This window comes from Pollachius pollachius (assembly GCF_949987615.1).
Source record: "Pollachius pollachius genome assembly, chromosome: 19".
Lineage (NCBI taxonomy): Eukaryota > Metazoa > Chordata > Actinopteri > Gadiformes > Gadidae > Pollachius > Pollachius pollachius.
The window spans coordinates 12,227,007-12,249,899 of record NC_136952.1 but is presented as its reverse complement, the minus strand read 5'-3'; the positions used below and the strand labels follow the sequence as shown (position 1 = coordinate 12,249,899).

Below are 22,893 nucleotides of genomic sequence, written 5' to 3'. Positions count from 1 at the left end.
GGGGTTGGACGGAAGGGTGAGGGCGGGCGGTGGATGTGGGGGGGATTTGTGGCAGAGCCGCGGCAGGTCATTATCGGGCCGTCTCCGGCGGTAAATAGCCGATAAGCCGCTTTGATCCGTCCATTTGGCGTCCACTCTCAGTGCCCCCCCCCCCCCGGGGTGCGGATGTGTCCGGTAACGCCGCGCTACAGTGGCCTAATGGCTTCTGGGCTGGACCGGAGGAGCCATCAGTGGAGCGAGGAGAGAGCCTAATAACCCCACCTCCGCGGCCCCCCGCCGACTCCCTATAGCCTCCCTGGCTCTTTTCTTCTCTGTGTCTTGATGGCGGTGACTCACCTCTCCGTCACTTCCTCCCTCACCTCCTGTTTTCCTTACCCGCCCCCCTTCCACTTAGGGTCTTTTATGGCTCATATCAACATCCTGATTTTTTTTGCGTTTTTTCTTTCTTACGGTCCAGCTGTGCACTTCTTCACTTTATCATTTTGTTTCTCGGTTTCATTATTTTTCAACGAAGTTTGTTGAATAGCTTCCACTTTTTTTTATCTCCCCCCCCCCCCCCCCCCCCATGCCGCGCTCTCTCCCACCGCCTAGATTAATACAAAGGGGCTTGATAAGATTCAAGTTTCCTCATGTCAACAGTACCCAGGCAGAATCAAACCCGCTTCGGGTCTGTGGCTTCTTTTGTCTTCCGAGACCTTAACTCAGCTGGAGCCATTTATCCGGCTTTGCTTTTTATTCCCTCCTCGGTGTGTGTGTGTCTGTGTGTTTTATCAACGCTGTCGCCCGACACACCGTCTCACTTACAGCCTTTCCCGCTATCTTCCTTTTGCGTTAAAAGTTGCACAAGTTTGGGCGTACCGGTGGCTCACCGGGTAGAGCGCGTACCATACAGGCTCAGTCCTGACCGCAGCGACCTGGGTTTGAACCCTTTGCAGCATGTCCTCCACTCTATCTCCCATATCTTCCTCTCTTTCTCACTCTACAATAAAACGTAAAAATGCACAAATAAATCCTCACAATTCGCACAAGTTCACCCGGAAGCGACCCGGTCTGTGTCTACCCCGGGTCCTAACGTGACCCCCACTACCTCCACCCAGGCGGCCCAGCAGATCATCGAGCTCCAGGAGGCGGCGCAGATCAACGCGGGCCTGCAGCCGGCCAGCCTGGGCCGCAACACCAGCCTGCACGACATGAAGACGGTGGTGAAGACCTGGAGGAACCGGCTGCCCATCGTGTCCGACGACCTCTCCCACTGGAGCAGCATCTTCATGTGGCGCCAGCACCACTACCAGGGTACGCTCAGCGCCGCCCCTGGCTCCCGTTGCATTGTGGGTAGTTAAAGGGCGGCTGTGGCGGAGTATCGGGGTGCCCTCCTGATGAGGACAATTAATATTATATGTTGTTGAATTGAGGGCAGAAAACAAATGTATTATCTCTTTACTTTCCTCTGGCTGTTACACTCTCCTTGTCATATCTCATTTCCCTTCTCTGTATGTCTGTCTCTCTTTCCCTATCTCCCTCTGGTTTATTTACCCCCCTGACCCCACTCTCCTTCTTTCAAAGAAACCTTTCTGTAGCCCCTCCCCAGGTGCACACAGAATTACCTTGCGTATTTACGCAGCCTCAAACCCATGCGCATAGAGTAATGAATTTGCGCCTATATGTGACTCTGCTTAAAGTCAGTCACACACACACTAACATGCACACTAACACACCACACACACACGCACCTCTCTATTTCTCCCCGTCGCGCAGATTGATGTTTAGATTTCCAGGAGTCCTAGGAAGCGGTCTTCTCTGAAAGGCCACTATGTACCGTGCTCCCCATGGGTCTCTGTACCTTTTCCAAATGTCAGCTCGCCAAAAAACCTTTGCTTAATTCACTACAGGATACGATATGTATTCGCACTCACTCACCCACACACACACACACGCACACGCACACGCGTGCGCACACGCGCGCGCACACACTCCCTCCCGAACATACTCTCGCACACATGCACACACAGACACACACACACAGACTCCCATTCTCACCTACATGCACATGCACATGCACACACAGGCGCTGCAGCTTTTACACGAAGGGTTCTCCGTGGCTCAGCTCTCTCTCCTGCTGTGACTTTGAAAGCGGTTCACAGAGGCAGCCACTGCAGAATTGGAAGTCTGCGGCTGGGCTCCTAATCATGTTCTGCCGCGCCCCAGATATGATGATGATAATAATAATACAAATATTGATAATGATCATATGAAAAATAACACCGCAGCTGGATTCCTGCAGCAGCAGAGACTAGAACCTGACAAAGTGCGGCTTCCTCCACACGACGGTTGCCTTTCTACGGTTTATAGACGTTGAAGCGAAATTGAAATCTCCAGACGAAAAATCCTCCAGAAGACGCTGGTCCACCCCCACCACCTCCATCTTCTAACTATGTCTGTCTCTACGGGGATGCCGTGTTTCACTGAGAAAAGGGACGCAAATCTCCGCCATTCATCTCCCAAGCGACTGCGGTAGAATACTGTGGATCGGCGGAAACCATTGAATGACTTTCTTTTTTTCTTCTTCTATTTCGCATCTGTAGCCATAGTGACGGCCTACGAGACGAACACGCAGCACGACCCCAACAACAACAACGCCATGCTGGGCGTCCATGCCTCGGCCTCGGCCATCATCCAGTACGGCAAGATCGGACGCAAACAGGTAGGGCGGGGGGGGGGGGAATGGTGCTGTGGTCTTTGGGATTCAGATCGGGACCACTGAAAACATAATGGAAGACGACTTGAGGAACAGTTCCGGCGTATTTTGCTCCATTAAAGTTGAATGGTATTGAAGTTGTTTGCATGTGGTTAATGAGCAGATAGGGGCTATTGCGTCTCAAGTGGGATTTAGCAATAGAGTGGACCATGGGGATTGAAACGGGAACCTTTTCGGTCGAGGAGTCAAACATCTTAAAACTGTACTATCGGAATCATTTAATTTGGGTTACTTTGAATCCTTCCTTCGTCATTCAGTCTGAAGTTTGGTCCATGTGTTGCTTTTGATTTTTTTTTTAAGCGATCCGATATTGTTTTGGTTTGATAACCACACGGATACCGTTCTCCCCGCAGGGTCTGGTCAACGTGGCGCTGGACATCCTGAGCCGTATCCACACCATCCCCACCGTGCCCATCGTCGACTGCTTCCAGAAGATCCGCCAGCAGGTCAAGTGTTACCTGCAGCTGGCCGGCGTCATGGGCAAGAACGAGTGCATGCAGGTAAGACCTCCTCATGTCCTCTACATATGATCTGCACCTCATGTCCAATAGCAGCGCACAAAGTGTGGATCCCGCATCAAGACTCTTACTATAGGATGAGAGTCCGCAGCATGTATGTATATTTTGTATGTGGGCAGCAGTAGCTGAAGGCATGTTAGGCAGGAGGGAGAGGAACTTTGCTGGTTCTACAGGGTGACAGTTATAGTGGGGAGAGTTGGAAGAGGGTATAACTCTGAAATTTGCTCTTAAGCCCGTGGAGCGCCCCTGATTAACAGCGTCAGACCAACGCACCGCATGCCATTAAAGTGCCAGTGGACTCTCTATCCCCTCTCTCACTTTCTCGTTTTCTCTTTCGGTTTCTCTCTCGCTCGCTCATCTCTCTTAATCTCTCCTGCTTTCTTGCACCCTCTCTCTCGCTCTTTCTCTTGCTCTCTCTCTCTCTCTCTTTCTCTCTCTCTCTCTCTCTCTCTCTCTCTCTCTCTCTCTCTCTCTCTCTCTCTCTCTCTCTCTCTCTCTCTCTCTCTCTCTCTCTCTCTCTCTCTCTCTCTCTCTCTCTCTCTCTCTCTCTCTCCCCCTTCCTCCCCCCTCCATCGTCTGTCACAGCAGTACTTAGGAGACAACTCATCACAGCTTCAGCCTAATGGAAGTTTAGCTTCTTCCAACCCTCTTTACTTTCTTCCTAATGAACACTTTGCAGCCTGTTTGTATTTTCTCTCTTGTTTTCCTTCTTCTGTGCGTTTTATTTTTTACTGCTCTGTATTTTAGCCTCGTGTTGGATAAACTATCATGCCATCTACTTCACTGTTCTCTAGCGTAGCATGACCAAAGTGTTTTACTGTGACATTAGCACTGATGGCTTTGCCTTTGCATTCTTGTGTGTGTATGTGTGTGTGTGTGTGTGTGTGTGTCTGTCTTTATGGCTGTGTCTTAATGTGTGTGTGTGTGTGTCTTTTTGTGTGTATCCGTGTGTCTCTCCGTGCGTGTGTGCGTGCCTGCGTCTGTGTGTGTTTGCATCCGTGTGTGTGTGTGTTGGCAGGGTCTTGAGGTGATTGAGTCGACCAACCTGAAGTTCTTCACCAAGGAGATGACTGCCGAGTTCTACGCCCTAAAGGGCATGTTCCTGGCTCAGATCAACAAGTAAGCCCCCTCGCTTGTCCCTCTCTGTCACGCCTCACTTCTGAAGGCCTTTTGTTTTAATGATGTTTGTCAGGAGCTGTCTGGAGCACGGCAGACAGGGCCACCGCTAATGAGGATTTTTACCCTTGATTATTTAAACAAAAGAAGATATAATCTTTTTATAAATCTGAAAGATTCATTTTCATCAAAAAGCGCATACAATTCTTTCAGTTTGAAAGAAGTATAATATAGTTAAATTCCCTATGTTCATTTTTAAAACTGCAGTTATATTGATCAGAATTATTCAAATGTTCTTTAGAGGACATCCCCTGAATAAAGATATATGCTTAACATAATGGCAGAAATGCAATCACTCTTTCTTTTGCTCGCCGGCTTGCTCTCCCTTTCTCCCCTCTGTTCATCCCATCGACAAAGACAGCCGCCTTTCTCTCACACAGACACACACACACACCCTGTGCACCCCCCCCCTTACCCCCTCATCGTTTTCGGCACAATGCCCTCCTGAGGGGTGAAAGGCAAATTGGGGACGGCTTATTAAATGTATGTGCAGCCGAATAATTAACTGGAGGCAATTTGCAGGGAATTTCTGGGATCAGCAGAACCTGGCTCCACCTCAACGGGGGTTTAACACAATCATTAAGTTTCCCCTCCATGCTGTGGGGAGCGCTCGCCGCGGAGCGCAGGGAGAGCGGTCAACTACACGCTTGTGTGTTTCCTGCCCTTTTTTGCGAATACTACTGTGTGTATGTGGGATTGAGATCGGCCCTGGCTTTATCAAATAGGTATTGGATCAATCCGACGGCGGTGGCGGCGTTGCGCGGCCCGTTTACCCTTTACCCGGCCGTGTTTACACACTCACAAATAACCCAGAACAGGCCACCTGATGGCGGAGACAGATGTACTATAAGGAGTGCCGCTCCGCTCCCCACAGTGATCAAGGGCCTCGTTTACTTTATCACACGCCAAAACGCCCGTCATAATAGCCCATCATAGCTGATTGGCTGGGGAGACGCTTTAATGCAGTGCCGTGGCGGTTGAAAGCGGCGCTGTAATGGAGGTGCTTGTGGGGGGTGTTGGGGGGCTCAGCATCTGCTCAGCGTTCCTCTGTATGGGCGGCCGGTCTCTGTTTCTTTGACTGCAGGGAAATGCCCTCCAGGTCCTGCTCCACTTATTTATTAATCAAAGCCTCGGAGAGCGCTGGAAATTATTCAAGCAGTGTGCCAACGAGAGCGGCGGCAAAGGGGGGCGTCGGAGCCCGGCGCCAAAAAACGGCTGATGATCCAGAATGTTTCCCTTGTCAGCGTAAATTGTCTTCTTCGAAGCAGCCAGCTCCTGCCCCCTCCTCCCCAACCCACCAGCTCTACCCCTACCCCCCTCAACCTCCCCCGTTCCTGGGTTCCCATGGATTGTCTCCCACTCCCCTGCTGTCTGGCTGCCTGTATCGGGCAAGGCTATCCTGGAGTTCTGGAGGTTCTTTCACCCAAAGCCCCTTCACCACATAGTGAATTCTGATGCTTATCATGATGGAGCAGGTCCTGAGACGCTACACTATCCACCTCTTTTAGGGGAGGGATGTTGTGGTCGTAACTTCCCGAGGAATCTCTTCCGTCACTCGGGAAGTTTTCCGATGCAATTTTGTTTTTTTTGGTCGTCGGAGAAGCGTTTTTCCACGGATAGATGGATCCGACAGCCGCCGCGTTCTTCATCTTCTTATTATATTTTTCTTTACCTTGACACGTCTCTTCGGCGCGTGATGGAGAGAGATTCATTGGGAATGTCAGCCGGTATTAAAAGCGTTGATCTGCATGGCGTATTCCGTTCAGCTTCACCTGTATCAGGTTTAGAGTGACGCCCCCCCCCCCCCCCCGCAAACTCTAGTGACTTAATTTCTTTTCTCCAGCATTTTAGTGCTTTACTCTCCAACGTCAGGGTCGGATAGGAGCGGATCAAGGATTAAGTTGAATGAAATTTGAAATATGCTGCTTATTGATGTGTGTTACATAATTCATGGTTCAGCGGTCATCATAATCTGTCTCTCAGTCACTCAATCATTTGATAAACCCTCCTTTGATAAACTTGCCGGCCCGGCCCTTTCTTTCTCTCTCTTCCATATCCCCCTCAGTTGACATATATCTTCCCTTGTCTGTGGATACTATCGTTCTTGTTGTGATGCAAAAAAGGTACAAAAATAATATAATCAATTGGAGAAAAGACAGTTAATTCCAAAGGATTACCTGTTCTTTAGATACATGCAGTTAATGAGCTGGTAGGGGTCTTTGGCATCTTGCTCAAGGGTTCATAAAGGTGAACTGCAGACATGGGGGATTGACCCCAGAAACCTTCGGCAGGCGTCCAACTCCCTAACGGTTGGACCATCCTGCCCCCCCCCCCCCCTGTTTTAACATCCTTCCCCCTCTCGTTCCGTTCCCCAGGTCGGAGGAGGCCAACAAGGCCTTCTCTGCGGCCGTGCAGATGCACGACGTGCTTGTGAAGGCCTGGGCGATGTGGGGCGACTACCTGGAGAACATCTTCGTCAAGGACCGCCAGCTCCACCTGGGCGTGTCGGCCATCACCTGCTACCTGCACGCCTGCCGCCACCAGAATGAGAGCAAGTCCCGCAAGTACCTGGCGAAGGTGAGCAGAACTGTCTTGCAGAACTGCAATAGGCTGGTGTATGGCAAAAAAAAGAAGATTTCGGAAGTATTACATGGTTCATTCACAGATTATTCACAAGCCTTCAGTTCAACAAGGGTGCTATGTGTTTTTGCCATGAAGAGTTTATTTCCCAGTGCATGAGGCTGACGTTGCGAAAATGCTTTCAAAAGAACCAAAAAAAAGATGGCCATGGATAATTCACGGATAATACACTGGGTAAAATAGCTTTGATTTTCGAGGTGGGAATGAAATGAGATCTCAAATTGGGCTATTTTGTTGTTTACATGGTGCGTGATTGGTAGCATCAGAGTAAAGGAAGTTTAGTTTTGCTATGCTTTAATGGTTTGAGTGGGGCTAATTAAGCTAGTCGTGTATTAGCGTCATGCACATGGGTGCTATTTAGACGCTTGGCAAGGCACACGCGCTTTAGCACATCTCCACTAATGACTGGAGGGAAAGGGGGAAACTAGCAGTTTAGTGTTTTTTCAAACAAATATACAAACTTTATGCTCTCTGTGGCATGAGAGAAAGTAAATTAACGTTATAATTTTCTCGCGGAAAAACAACATCCTAGCCAGTGCACCTCATGAACTTCCCCGATATAGCTTTGACAAGCGCACGTCTGACGAACGCAGGAAAGAGAAACTTAAGGAGATTGTCATTCAGAAAAGCACCTTGAGGTGCCGATGAGCATCACTACCCGTGCCCTCATTTAAGTGTCATGATCTTGGCTACACGATGTATCATATGGTCTATTTCCATATGATTCATATATGACTCCTCTGGCCTTAACGTCACAGGTAGGTTAGCTCTTAAAACATTTCAGCCGATGTTTTCCACCACGACAACCAAAATACCTCAGCATTGTCCACTTCCCCTCCCCCTAAACCTACCCAAGTCTATTCCAAGGCAGGAAGTAGATGTTTGATTGATGGCATTCCAAGTGGTAATCACATGGACTGGACCCTCCTGGAGAGGCGAGGGGGGCTAATGGTCTCCCCAGATCCTCCTCCCTCACAGCCCCATGACCTTTTACTAACAACCACATCCACCCCTATAGCCTATAGTAGCTAGCAGTTACCTGTGTGTGTGTGTGTGTGTGTGTGTGGGTTGGAATATGTTGTACAAGAAGCATCGCACCACCAAGGCTCCGAGCTCAATCAGTCAAGACACCTCATACGCTGCCCTTCTGCACACCTACCCGTTCACGGGGGGCTATTAAAAGCCCACTAGCTAGCCTGACATCCCGGTACGACTCTGAACAAGCGTCCGCACGCCCGCCTTAACCACCGACCCCGCCATCGTTTGGCAATCCCGCCATCGAGGCGCAACCCCCCCCCGCCAGCACAAGGTATTTGACCTCCATTCGCTGGCGAGGAGTCCGCCCGTTGGAAAGATTTGTTCCGATTGTGCTCGACCGTTTAGTTAAGGTGGGTTGTGTAAGGCGGGCGTGACCCAGGAACTTGTGAAAACGTTTCCATTAACTAACGAGGCCCTCGGAAGGAACCGGAAAGGCGAGAAGGTCAAACGCACCGCAGGTTGGTGCGGGCAGGTGGTAATCGCTGGCACGGACGGGACTGCAAAGTGCACACAGCACAGATTTGAGCCACTTTCAAAATGGCCGCACTGCTGCTCACAGTACAAGCCATTGGTCCCTGTAAGCCTTTATCTTAATCGCGTCGCAGGTGTGTGACATTGAGTGCAGATGAGGTGTGCAGATTCCGCCGTTCTTTCAAATGGAGAGGCCCCTGATGAACTGCGTCTTCGTCTTTTCATGCGACTCTTCCCTGACGGAGGCCACCTCAAAGGAAGAGTTACTCTTCTATTCAAAGCGCGTTGATTCATTTATGCCGGGAGTGTCAGAATTTAGTTTTCATTTCAGTGAATGGGTGACTGTGTGGTGTATGTGTTGAGCGGAGGTTGTTTGAACGCAGGATTGGGAATCATTTCAGTCGAGCTGCACCATGGTGTTATGCAACCATTCTCACACAATGTAGTTGAAATCAAGGGCGTTAAAAGAACAGTAAATTATGCAATACCAGACATTCAATACTTAACTAATTACTTTATTCTATCCAGTCTATAACAAATCTATTTTCATGTTCATCCCCCTTTATTTGATTAATTCAATCTTTTAATCAGATTCTGAAGTTTCTTTCATCCTGCTAATGGGGAAGAAAATGGGGCCATTGACATTTAGAAATTGAACCAATTAGAGTACTTCCTTAATATGACCTTTTATCAGTGGGCCAATAAGAAGATATTAGTAAAACGAGTCCTAACTGCCGGTCCAATTTCTTCTATATGATCAAACAGTGGATGCAGGCTTCAAAGGTTCGTCCCCATGGCCTCTTACCAACCACCTGTCTTTGTTCGTCCTAGCAGCTTAATATCCATGTCTCCATCACCTCTTTCCGTGCTCTACCCAACTGAGCGAATATTTCTTTCTGTGTCTGTGTGTGTCTGTGTGTGTGTGTGTGTGTGTGTGGTGTATCCATATTTTAACAGTGATATTTTTAATTGAACAAAACTAATCAGTCATACGAGAATACTGATATGTAATAATATCTCTTGCTCTTTCCAAAGGAAAAGAAAACCTTCCCTGTCTATCCTAGAAATGTCCACTCCTTCAGAGGTTTCTGCCATTATTTGCTAAAAGGCAGTTTATGACGTAACTCTGCAAAACTCTTTTAGATTTTTTTCGACATGTCTTAATGGAAGGATTGTGTGCTATGAAGCTCTGCCTCTTCTCGCTCTCCAAATATTTAGGTGGCAAATATTACACCATGCTGTTGGGCATATCTCCCCCCAACCAACCTGAGGGTTTTTAACATAGCAGGCATTCCTGTTGCCCTGCTGATTCCCCCAACCATGGGCAACAGTATTTTAGAGGTGGAAATGGCACAAATAGGGGAAATACCATTCTGCAGCGGCTAAAGTAATGGGTCTGAATGGGTAGGATTAGGACAGGTAGTTACATTTAAGAGCCCCTGTTTTCCTCTGGGATTTTTTGGGATTGATTAGCCGTTACAAGACATTTCAGAAGCTACCCATTGTGACATCACACATGGGACTGGCCAGCCAGATGGATTATGGGTAGATTAGCCTACCAATTACCAGTGGTAACAGTCCAATGCTAATGCTGGTAGGTCGATCTGTCTATCAAACATCTGGGCCTTTGAATAATCGACTAATGAATTAGTTTGGTGTAATCTGATTGGCTGTACAATGCCTTGTACGGATCCCTTAAAACCATGCAAGATGTTGCAAACCTAATCCGCTAGAGAGAGGCCTTATAATGAATAGGAATGCAGCCATGTTATTTTACGCTTTTGTGAATGCTGGCATTGACAGTTAGGACATTTTTTTCCTGTTAAAAGCAATGTCAGTCTCGTAGCTGACTTGTCAAATCAAAAAATACACCTTGTATTTGATTAGACTAGGAAGCAAAAGTGCTTTCTCTTGCAACCAGAAATGCAGGTCTTCACCAAAGATGCGCACAGGACACCTTAATATTTATATATTCTCTTCCGTCTTTAATGAGAGAGCACAGCCACAACATTTAACAAACCACACCAAATGTTTCATCAGCTATCTGTCCATTCATTTAGTGTGAATTAAGATTCCTTGGAAACTATTAATTATTTGCACAGCAGCCATTCATTAGTCCATTACGTTCGTTTATAGGCACGTTGCCAACCCCGAAAAAACATTTTACATTTGGTATTTATGTATATTAATTTATATCTCAATATGTATACATTTATATTATATCTATAAGACATAACAGAATCCTGTAAGATTCACGAAATTACTGAAATGACTCATCATCGCAAGCTGCTTGCTTGTTGACTCTGGCGCTAAGCGGGTAGATCTTCTGTTGCCGTGGCGATGTTGTCACTGAAGAAGGAGGGGGGCAGGGCTTCTGGTGCTAAGCCACCCAGAGCACCGGTCTGGGCATGGCAGGGCCTTGTGCTGATGGATGGGAAGAGATGACCGGTCATTATCAGTAATTATACCCACGCTGTGGGGCCTGCATCGCTTAGGAAGGCGGGGGGGGGTAGCGTCTCAATCATCAACAGGCACACGTCCATACACACACAACCATACACACACTCACCCATGCACACACACAAGAAGAGACGCCCGTGTGAATGATATGCTCAGCCTCGTCCCCAGCTCGGCACTGATGGCCCAATGAACCGTGGTTAAAATCCCCAAGATCCACTCCTGTCTGCCGGCCGCGGCCCCGCTGTGAGCACCGCCTTGGCCAGGCCATTTAGCTGAGTAATGGCACCGGCATCGCTTCCAAAAGCCAGTCTCCGGGCCTGGCGGAAATCACATTAGAACCTGATATCTAGCATATTATGATCTCTGTTATAACGGAATTACTGTGTTTAATCATGTCACAGTCTCACTGTCCGTCCCCCCTCCCCCCGAACTGCCACCTGCGCTTTTATCTCTCTCTTTCTCACTCTCCTTCTCTGTCTCGGTCCCGGTCGCTCTGACCGTCTCTGCCTCAGCCTCTCTCTTACTGTCTCCCCTCCTCTCTCTGGTTCTATCTCCGATATATATCGCGCCCGTCTCTCCTTAACGCTCCCTCCATCTTTGTTCCCAGGTCCTTTGGCTGCTGAGCTTCGACGACAAGAACACCCTCGCGGACGCCGTGGACAAGTACTGCATCGGCGTGCCTCCCATCCAGTGGTTGGCGTGGATACCGCAGCTGCTGACCTGCCTTGTGGGGTCAGAGGGCAAGCCACTGCTCAACCTGATAAGCCAGGTGAGCGTATGAAAGGGGAGGGGGGGGGCCCTCACATGATTGGATGAGGATTGAATGCGGCGATCGAGGTCGAAAGGGGCCACCTTGGATCGCATCGGAGGAGTGTCGTTACACGGTAGCTTGTTTTTGTGTGAAAGTGTGAAACGCCGAACCGTGAAGCACTTCAGGGCTGCGATCGATGAAGGGTTATATGATTATATACCTCATAGGGAGATTGGGGGTTTTAGAATCCAAAACGAAGAAATTTCGGTGCCCCATGTCCTTGCCCTAACATCCCCATCATTCACTCCATGAGTCTTTTACTGTTGGGTTTATTGAGTATCTTAGCAAGGCTCTGCCTGGTGGTAGATTCAGGTCTCTTGACATTGCTTACTCACGTCTTATTCCTCGTGTTCTCCCCCCCAACACACAAAGGTTCCACACTCGGCCAAAGTGTGACCCCTCTCCCAAATGAGGCAGTTTCAGATTCCCTCACCATCACTTTCGATTTATCATTTACCATCTTCATTTACCAGCCCTTTACTCCATCCCTAGTTTGGTGCGTTATTTGTTCGCGGCATCGTTTGTGAATAACGCGGCACGCAGCCGCACGGCGAGAACAGCGTTTGTAATTAGGATTGTTCAAGAGGGGGACTCATTTGCTTTGGTTAATGGAGTATTATATCCAAGGGGAATTTGTGAAGAGGGTGATCTTCAAAGCACAGCCCTCGTGGTTCCTGTTTCCCGTAGCATGCCGCCACAGAGAGAGAGCTGGCGCAGGATCCGGCAGGCTTAAAGAGATGGCACGCAGGTGGAAAGGTTTATTTTATTTCACTTTACTTTATCCAGGCGACAGGTGTTGAACGGAAGATGAGAGAGACTTGATCCGTGAGTGTGATGAAGTGTGAACTTCAATCAGGAGACCGTTTTACATTTGGTTTTTTCTTATTATTTTAAGAAGTTGGATGTAGAATGAAGAGGAGGGAGAGATAGAGATGGGTGGCGGGGAACCGCGGAACGTCGCAGAGATCCGACGCTCGATCGAGCCCGTGACGGGCAGACTTCCGTCGGAGCGGAGACGCCGGGCCCTACTTAGTGTGTCTGAATCCGAACGAATGAACACATCACGGCGCCCCATGTCATTAACGCTGACATTTAGAAGGTGCTTAACTAGCGCTCTCATCCAGGCGTTAACAAAAAGAGCACGGTTGAGAACTTTGCCTCGATGACATTCAACCCAGCTTAACTTCCTGTTAGCGCGGGGCGGGGGGGGGATGGGCGCAGCTACTTAAGTTAGATTGTGAACGGCGGGAGCCAAACTCATTGTTCGGGAGTTTCCACGGTGACCTCTCCTGCTCCCACTCTTCCCCCACCGCTCGGACCGCATCATGTATGGATTCAGGGCATTTTTCGAACGTAATTTCCGTCATTTGACCTCCGTTAGGTCTTCCTGGTTCGCCTGTGATGGCTGAAGGTGAACAGGTTGACACTATTTCAATTTTATTTGCCCCGACAACCTCTCTTCTTTCATGTGAAAGGGGTAAAAAAAAAAGAAAAAGGCTTCTTTTAATGCACGGCAGGATTTATCTCTCCGCCGCTGCCTCTGAATTATTTAGAGTTTCTCCGGCGCGTCAGAAAAAAAAAAGGAAGAAGAAAAAAACGACAGTGAAATATTGATGAAGGTGAGGTGAAGTGCGCCTACGGGTGGGTGATGCGTCGGGCGGTGTGTCGCGGGAGGGGGGGGATGACTTCCCCACACTCTCTCAGCCTCCGTAGTGTTAACGTTTCAGACCCCTTCACCACTCTCCCCCCCCCCCCCCTTCACCACTCCCCCCCCCCCCCCCTTCACCACTCTCACCCCCCCTTCCCCTCTCTCTCCCCCCTTCACCACTCTCTCTCTCTCTCTCTCTCTCCTTCACCACTCTCCCCTCTTCCAACTCTCTCCCCCTTCCACACTCACCCCCCTTCCCCTCTATCTCCCCCTCCTCCCCATTCTATCCCTCCTTCCCAATCTATCCCCCCTTCCCATCTCTCTCGCCCCTTCCCCGCTCTCTCTCCCCCTTCCCATCTCTCTCCCCCTTCCCATCTCTCTCCCCCTTCCCATCTCTCTCCCTCTTCCCATCTCTCTCCCCCTTCCCATCTTTCTCCCCCTTCCCATCTCCCTCCTCCTCCCCCTCTCTCCCCCCTCAATTTCCCCTGTGCCGCCGTCCCCCTCGGCACGGACCACGCTAGCCCAAAGATGACATTTCCGATCAAGCCATTAGAGGGCTGATCCTCGGCTTCTGTTCCTCTCCGCACGCTCCAAACCCTCCTCTTCCATTTTTAATCTTGCCGCTGACGGCCTTTTAGACCTCCCAGTACCTCTAAGCGCCCCCACCACCACCACCACCACCTCATCTTTCGAGCAGAAAATGTTCCTCTTAATACATCTCTTTTTTACCCGCAGATGAGCACTTATGCACCAAGACCATTAGCAGATATATTAAGCCCTTATGTCAACTTGTGGCTGGATTAGTTTTTATTTTTATGAAACGCCACATAAAACGTTCCCCGCCTGACGCGTAATGGCTTCTTAGTTCCTCAAACGGCCGCTCCTCTCGTCGGTGACCCTCTTTCTGCACTTCCAACGCGGCCGTGTTTCTTTTGCCTCGGTTAGCTTTTCCCCTACCTTCCCCGCGGGCTGAGGGCCCTGTGTAGCTCTTTAGAAATGCATTTCGTCCTGCGACGAAGGCTTTGTTTTGTAGAAATGGCTTATTTGGCCTTTGGTGGGTGGGTTGGTGGGTGTGTGGGTGGGTGGGGGGGTGTGTGTGTGTGTGTGTGTGTGTGTGTGTGTGTGTGTGTACCCTTGTGTGTTTCTGAGAAGGACATATTATTTTTATTTCGCTCTTCCTTTTTAAGTAAGAAGTCGGCCTGTTTTAAAGTTGTGCTCTTCTAGAGTTCAGATATGAATATGGCCTCAGAATACAGATGACGGTCTACTTTTCATGTTTTTGCTTTAAGAGTCCATTTTGAGTGTTGAGTTTCAGTTTATTGGCTAGAAAGTGTATTTTGGGCGGTGTCATGTATTTTTCTATCCTTACAGGACTACCATGAATAATTAAACAATGTTGTGTTGAATCTGCTGCCATTCACATTCTTTGTGCGTATTGGTTTAGATTTCAACTTTGTAAGAAAATGTCAGTTTGGCAGCTTTCATTTCATTTCTTTAGGAGGCAGTCAATTGTTCAGTGAACCGTCCACATAAAAGGGTTTCTTCTAAATAATCCAAACGTAAAATGTTATTGCTATTATCAATTGGCACATACCAGTAAAACCTTATGGCTAAATAATAACAAATAATATCTTGGGGGCCAGTTTTTATGAGTTTATCTCCGTATTTTAGTAATTACTCTAATCTGAAGATTATTTTTAAGAGGCCACCATCATCATGACATCATCAGGTTGCTATAGGTACAGTCCTCCTTGTTCAGCTTTGTCTCTCAGGGCCTTTGCTTGACCCAGTTCCCCAGCAGTATCTCTACGGCTCTTTCATCCACACACTAGCGCGTCGGAGTACACATTTAAATCCCTGGCATGTTGCATCTACAACTTCCAAAGCAGGCAGCTGTGTGTGTGTGTGTGTGTGTGTGTGTGTCAGTCTTCTCTTTGGGAGTCTGGAGGGCAATTTCATCATCAGTCGCGTTCCATTTGAGATTTTTTTTAAATTTCAGCCATGAAGTGTTTTAACTTCCTGTCGCTCCCCTGACTCGAGGCTTCAAACGCTTGCTATCTTACAGCAGCGGTCTCTGGATACATCGCCGCAATCATCGGGCACGCACACCATGCATGAACAATACCTTCAACCAACCTCTCATTTATCTTGTTCTCTCTATCTGGCTCTCTCTTACTCTTGCTCTCTCCAGCTTTCGCTCTTCCTCTCTCGTTCGCTCTTTTGTTCTATTGCTCTCGCTCTCTTTCTCTTCTATTTCTTTCTCTAGCTCTCACTCGCTGTTTCTCTCTCTCTCTCGCTCTCTTTAGGCTCTCCTCTCTGTTCTCCGCTTTCATTCCATTCGCTGTCTTTCTCCCTTCCTTTAATTTTTTTCCTCCTCCTCTCTCGTTGGTGCTATAGTCGTTGTGTATGTTCCCGGGGGGGGGGGGGGAGAGACAGAGAGAGAAGAGTCCTTTGAAATGTAATCTGTGACCCTCTTTTATCTGCTAGGTGGGACGAGTGTACCCCCAGGCTGTCTACTTCCCCATCCGCACGCTCTACCTCACGCTAAAGATTGAGCAGCGGGAGCGCTACAAAAGTGGTAAGGAAAGACCCTCCTCTTCCTCTCCGATGCCTTCCCTCACGCATCCTACGCCCTCCTCCTCTTACTCCTTCTCCGATGTCTCCCTCACTTCATGGTGTGTGTGTGTGTGAGTTTTAGGGAGGGGTGGGGGAAGGGGGTGATTGACACCCCTGCCAAGTGGTTCTGGGTTCAAAGCCCAAATTTAAAAGCCCAATGTTCACCTGTAGGGATCTGTGAATCTTACCCTCTCGTTGATGACATCCGTCTATGAATGCTTGGCTTGTGACTTCTGAATGAAGGATAATTACCTCTTGATGAAGCCAAATGTTTGCTCTCTGCACCCCTCTATCATTCTCGAAACTATTATTTTCTTCCACTTCATTCTCCTCACCTCCTTCTGCTCTTCCTCATGTATTCCTCCTCCTTCTTCTCTTCCTCATGTATACCTTCTCCTTCTCCTCTTCCTCATTATTCATCCTCCTTCTCCTCTCCTCCTTTTCCTCTCCCTCATGTATTCCTCCTTCTCCTCTTCCTCACGTATTCCTCCTCCTCCTCTTCCTCACGTGTCCCTCCTCCCTCTCCTCCTCCAGACGCGTCGGGCCAGCAGCAGCCCAGCTCCGTGGGGGCCCAGCCCCACTCGGGGGCCTCGGACCCGGGCCCCATCCGGGCCACGGCGCCCATGTGGCGCTGCAGCCGGATCATGCACATGCAGCGGGAGCTTCACCCCACCCTGCTCTCCTCCCTGGAGGGCATCGTGGACCAGATGGTGTGGTTCAGGGAGAACTGGCACGAAGAGGTAGGACGTCTGCCCGTGACACTGGTGCCGCCATGTTTAATACGTGTGTGTGGGTGTGTGTTTGTGTCCCGTCTGCAACGGTTGGTAGATAACCCGCGCCCAACCCCAAAATGAATAAAGCAGTGCATTCCATATTTACTGGCCTTTGGAGTCGTGTTAAATAAGTGGTAATTATTGATCCTGGAGGTGAAAAGTCTCCCTCCTGAAAGGACTTTATTTCTTACCTATAGTGCTCCGCTGACATTTACGGCCGATTATCTTAAGCACCTAATGGCCTGAGCAAATCACATTCATTCCCAAACAGAGTTTTGTGTGTGTGTGCGTCCGGCATCTTTGTTTTTTTCATGGCTGTAGTTCCTCTCTCCTCTGACTTCAATAAGTAGCCCATGCCTCTCCGCCAGCCGCCCACCCCACATCCCCAGAATCACCTCCCATTCTCACCGCAGTTTTCTCCCTTGAGTGGGTTCAGTGAAGACGCTGACAACCAGAGAGCCAGCCCTGACATCAGAGTCCAAATTGAACCTGGCGGTCTTGCAAAGTGCTTTAGCCATGCTACGGAGACCACATCGCACACACACACGCACGCGTGCAAACACATGCATGCGTGCACACAAGTACCTACACACGTAAACACACACACACACACACACACACACACACACACACACACACACACACACACACACACACACACACACACACACACACGTACACAGGTGTGTGGACGAGGAGATAGACACTAGCAGGGAGAGGGGAGATGGTTGATGGAGGAGTGCAGTGAGCCGGGAGGACCGCAGCAAGTTAAGGGGGCCGCCAGCGTGCGTGTGTGTCTGGGATAGTTTGAGACCCTCAGCAGCAGCGGCAGCTGTGGTGTCTATGCATCGTTCCACTGGGCAGACCCAGACTTCCTGGGAGAATAACATTACATGGCTGTTCCTTACAGCAGTTCCCTCCTGTGTTGGTGTTGTCGTCTACGTTTTAATATCCAGACGTTAACCTTTTGCTGTTTGGCAGAGATGGCGGGGGGGGCTTGGTTTTTAAAACAACTCTATTAGAATACACAACTGGTTCTCCTATGCATTCTAAATATGCACAGGTGCTTAAGACTTTACTGAACGTATTGGAGAGCCAAGACTAAATACATGTGGTTCTACTATAGCAATTGATAAGCAACTGCTCATTTCAAATAGTTATTAACCTATGTATTAATCTCAATCTTCCTGCCCTTCATTGTGTGTGTCTCTGTGTATATGTCTGTATGTGTCTCTTTCGCTTATCTGTTTTTGTTTTATACATGGTCTGAGTCTTAAGTATGTGCGTGTTCTTCACGGCATGGCCGTTTTCTTCCCCCTTTGTTGAAGCTAGGTGCATTTGCGTCAATAAAGGTTTGTTCAAAAGCTAAACTTCCATCTCCCCCCCCTCCCCCCCCCCCCCCCCCCCCCCAGGTGCTCCGGCAGCTGCAGCAGGGCCTGGCCAAGTGCTACTCGGTGGCGTTCGAGAAGAGCGGCGCCGTGTCGGACGCCAAGATCACGCCGCACACGCTCAACTTTGTCAAGAAGCTGGTGAGCACCTTCGGCGTGGGCCTGGAGAACGTGTCCAACGTGTCCACCATGTTCTCCAGCGCCGCCTCGGAGTCGCTGGCCCGCCGCGCCCAGGCCACCGCCCAGGACCCTGTCTTCCAGAAGATGAAGGGGCAGTTCGCCACAGGTCAGTCGCTTTTCAGCGCTTTATTACCCGTGACGTTTTCGGTTGACGTTCTCGATCGGCTTTTGACTCTATTAGAGCTGGCTGGTCTCTCGTTAGACGTGCTGCATTTGTTCTTACAGCCGAAGGGTTGCTGGTTCAACCCAGCTGCGTTTCCAACCTTCAACTGGAAGGCCTGCTGAGCCACAGGTCTTCCTTGTTAACGCTATGACAGTGCGGTTGATAAGGAGGAAGATGCATGCCATGCGCTGAATTGGAACATGCACTGCTATATTTCCACCATAAATTGGAAGGGCTAGTGAGCCACAGACTTGCGTTTTTCTTATCTTTTGTAACACTGATGGGGCGGTTGATAAGGAGCTAGATGCATGCGCTGTATTGAGACTTGTGAACACAAGGGTTGCTGGTTCAATGCCTCCGCTGCCTCTCCTCTCGTAAGAAAGCTATCTGAACGGCCGGGATCGTTGTTGTCTTGTTGTGAGTGAGGCGAATTCCTCGTAATAGGAAGCAGTCCATTCAAGCAGCTGAGTGAGAGGATTGAATCTGTAAATCCAACGTTACATTTTCATACTAATTGATGTTTTGATCCGTCGCTCCATGTGAAGCTTCTCTGAACATCGCTGTGACAGGCAACACGGGCTGTACTCACGGTCCTCGTGGCAATCGCGTTGTGGTGATTTCTAAACTATACCCTATACATTTAGCTACACCCCCACGACGCAAACACCGCTTTGAAACCCTGTGTGACTTCCTCCTTTCAAGACTCCTGGCGCCCCCGCCTCCCCGATGTCTCTCCTCTTGAGCATCGCCACACATAAACTCCCTGAACGCTTAGTTCCGCTAACAGCGGCCCATCTGATGTTTCCCCTTTCCTCGGAGCGGGGGTGTCGTGACTTCCAGGTCTTTTTTGAAGAGAGCGCCAGCGTGGCGAGCATATGGAGGTCTCTCTTCGTGCGCACGGTAGGTGGAGCGCCGGTTTGTATGCCGAGCATGTGGCCGGCAGGTGCGTGTCAAGCTGTCGTGACTCAGGAGCCAGCAACACCTCCGCGATCACAGCTCCTCAGGGCTCTCCCCCAGGACACAACCAGGCATCCGTCAGAAAACTGACGAACAACAAAAATGTCCAGGCTGAGTCCCGTGTTCTTTTTAAGAAGAATGAAGAGCAGATACCCCCCCCCCGCTCCACCATGGGATGGATGTAGATGTGGAGGGGGCCGGGGGGGGGGGGGGGGGGGGGGGGGGGATGCATTGGTCTGTTCCCCCGTGCGTCGACATCCAGGTGCTGTTCGTTTTAGCATTAAATGCGTTGACGTCACGCCCTTGCGGTGCTGCATCTGGAACACAAGTGCACCAGAACACAAGGATCTCAACCAAATGATTTGATTTAGCGGTCCGTGGGGGGGGGGGGGGCTTTCGTGTGTGTGTGAGTGTTGCTGGCTGTCTCTACATGTGCATACAGTTTACACACCTCGGTGGGTTTGGAACATTAACAGCTTGTGCGCTGCCTCATGTGAGCGTGTTTAGTCTCCCCGCGCGCTACACTTGGCGTCGGCTAACACAATGACACAGTTCAGCGGCCCTGCTATAGGCCGAGCTGTGGTCAGCAGCGATCCCATTGGCTGAACTCTGTGTAAACTGTATTCATGGCGTCCGCTATGACTCATGTGCTTCAGGTATAGAGATGAAGGGGGTGTCATGTGACTGGTCCTGGCTTGAGGTAAAATCTGAAGAGTGCTTTACATCAAGGTTTTCCCCCGTAGGGCAAACTTTGAATGTTTGGCGGCTGGGCAGTCGGGGCTTTCGCCTGCGGAATTCATTTCCAAACCACGAGTCTATTAAATCAGCAGCATGAGAAAATACCACATTTTCCAACTGTCTGGTGTGTGAGCCACGCACTGGTACACTGAATAGGTGTGACAGGTTATTAAATTAGGAAGAAAACTCCTTTGAGTTCCTGGCTTTTGCGTAGCAGTGGTGTAAACTCTCCGCCCTTCAGTATGCGTTCAAGTCAGCAATCCTTGAATCCCTAGAACCATGTTCTCTCTCTGGTTCTCTCTGTGGTTCTCTCTCTGGTTCTCTCTCTGGGTCTCCCTGGTCTCTCTCTGGTTCTCCGGTTCTCCCTCTGGATGTCTCTCTGGTTCACTCTGTTCTCTCTCTGGTTCTCTCTGGTCTCTCTCTCTCTGGTTCTCTCCCCGGTTCTCGCCATGGTTCTTTGTGGTTCTTTCTCTGGTTATATAGTTCTCTCTGTGGTTGTCTGTGGTTTTCTCTCTGGTTATATGGTTCTCTCTGGATCTCCCTCTGGTTCTCTCTGTTCTCTCTCTGCTTCTCTGCTTCTCTCTCTCCCTGGTTCTTTTTTTCTCTCCTTCCTTTGCTCCGTCTCTCGCTCTTTATCCTCTTCCCTTTCTCATCCGCTAACCAGCAGTGCTAATGTGTTTGGCCCTGGGAAAGAGCCAGTTTAAGGATGGGAGGGAGGAAGGTGGAGGGAATGGGGGGGGATTTGAAAGCGTCTGAAGAAGAGAAGGGAGGAAGCTGAGTCAGCGAAGGGAAGCGGCCAATGAGAGGAGAGCCGTGAAATGGAGAAGAGTAAAATGGACACTGCAAGCACACCGTGTGCCTCATATACATGCTGTCTGAGGAAAACACCTGTGTGCTCACTGGAGGGCTCTCCATGTTGAAGCATCCAAGTCGCACGTGTAGGAGATTAGATGAGATTAAATAAATGTATCCATAAATTCAGCAAAGTGATTCACACCGATCGCAGCTACACAAACACCAGCTTATTATATCCGCCCACTGAGTGCATAGCATGACAACTGATGGCTCATTGTATGTTGGATTCTTGCAGCCGCCACAAAATGTTATATTACTTGCAACATCCTCGCATTGTTTTGTGAAAAGGTTGCGTGAGGAAACGCAACCATTGATCACGAACCGGACAAACACATGAAAGACAGGTCTGGTGCGGGGCACTTTGGAAGGAGGAGGGAGAGTAGTGGGACTGTGTCACACGGTGGAGTTCTGGAGAGCCTGATGGTCCCGCAGCCCTCACAACGACCACGGTCCCTCAAGGGCCCTCGCCAGGCCCACGGCCTAGTAAGGGCCCTCGCCAAGACCCAAGGTCACGGTAGGGCCCTCGCCAGGACCCACGGTCTCACAAGGGCCCTCGCCAGGCCCACGGCCTAGTAAGGGCCCTCGCCAAGACCCAAGGTCTCGGAAGGGCCCTCGCCAGGACCCACGGTCTCACAAGGGTCCTCGCCAGAACCGCGGTCTTATAAGGGCCCTCGCCAAGAGCCACGGTCACGCAAGGGCCCCCCCGCCTGGGTTTTGCCCATGGTAGCGGGGTTGAGGGGGGGGGAGAGGAGGTGGAGGAGCAAGGGCGTTGGAGGGAGAGAACCACGCCGTGCCTCCGGAGCGGAACAAAAAGTGTCTCGCTCCACCGCTGAGCAGCCAAGTGCCTCCCCCTCCTCCCTCTTCCCCTCCATCTCCCCCCCCCCCCCCCCCCCCCCAACGCCAGCATCAGGGGTGCAGTCTCTGTCGGAGGGTTTGTGGGCTGGAAAATATTGGTTTATGTGTGCACACATACCATTTGGCAGCGGGGATGCACTCAAATCCAATTACGGCACACGCCATTTGCATGAGTTACGGTGTTAGCGGTGGGTCCTCTCTCCGCAGACCTTTGTTCTAAAGGGCCTCTTCTGGAAACAAAACAATCACACATACACGTTCTCCGGCTCCTTAATTCCCCCCTCATGGGAAGTCCCCCCCCCCCCACTTGTTTTCGCTAAGGAGACGCTTCGCATTGTTCGGCTCAACTTATAATTTAGCATAATGGCTTTGGTTTCCCTTGTGGTGAGATGCTTTATTTGGAAGAGCTGACAGCCTTTCAACAGCCCAACTCTATTTCTAAACGTAGTATTTTATAAACGGTGCAAGTTTGGGGAGTATCATCCAAAGTGTGTGTGTGTGTGTGTGTGTGTGTGTGTGTGTGTATGTGTGTGCCATCCTAATCACATGTCCCCCTCTCCTCTTTGAGCCTCTCTCACACACAGCCCCTTCTAAACAGAAGCAATGTCTGACTCTCTGCTCGTCCTCACACACAGCAGTGTTGGCCCCTCCAGGGTGTGTGTTCAGTGTTGACGGTGCAGCACTATGCTGACTCCTCTCTCCCAGCCTCCATCCCCCCTCCCCTACTTCTCTCAGGCGGAAGGTCTCCGGTCGACAGTGCCGTGTTATTTTCCTCCACAGAGGTCAGAAGGCGGCCTGGCTAGTTATCCTAGCGGCAGGATACTCCATCTCTTACCAGCTGTCGTCCCCCC

The 22,893-nt window shown here is 49.9% G+C and overlaps 1 protein-coding gene across 4 annotated transcripts in view; it reads left to right on the top strand.

Moving 5' to 3' along the window:
- trrap (transformation/transcription domain-associated protein) overlaps window positions 1-22,893 on the top strand; it is a 101,293-nt gene that overhangs the window by 66,709 nt on the left and 11,691 nt on the right. For all 4 annotated transcript variants that reach the window (XM_079757159.1, XM_079757158.1, XM_079757157.1 and 1 more), the window contains exons 58-66: window positions 1,098-1,293; window positions 2,583-2,701; window positions 3,109-3,255; window positions 4,292-4,392; window positions 6,825-7,026; window positions 11,666-11,827; window positions 16,005-16,095; window positions 16,668-16,873; window positions 18,319-18,580. In XM_079757159.1, the coding sequence (XP_079613285.1) occupies window positions 1,098-1,293; window positions 2,583-2,701; window positions 3,109-3,255; window positions 4,292-4,392; window positions 6,825-7,026; window positions 11,666-11,827; window positions 16,005-16,095; window positions 16,668-16,873; window positions 18,319-18,580 (1,486 nt within the window). The remainder of the gene's footprint in view (window positions 1-1,097; window positions 1,294-2,582; window positions 2,702-3,108; window positions 3,256-4,291; window positions 4,393-6,824; window positions 7,027-11,665; window positions 11,828-16,004; window positions 16,096-16,667; window positions 16,874-18,318; window positions 18,581-22,893) is intronic.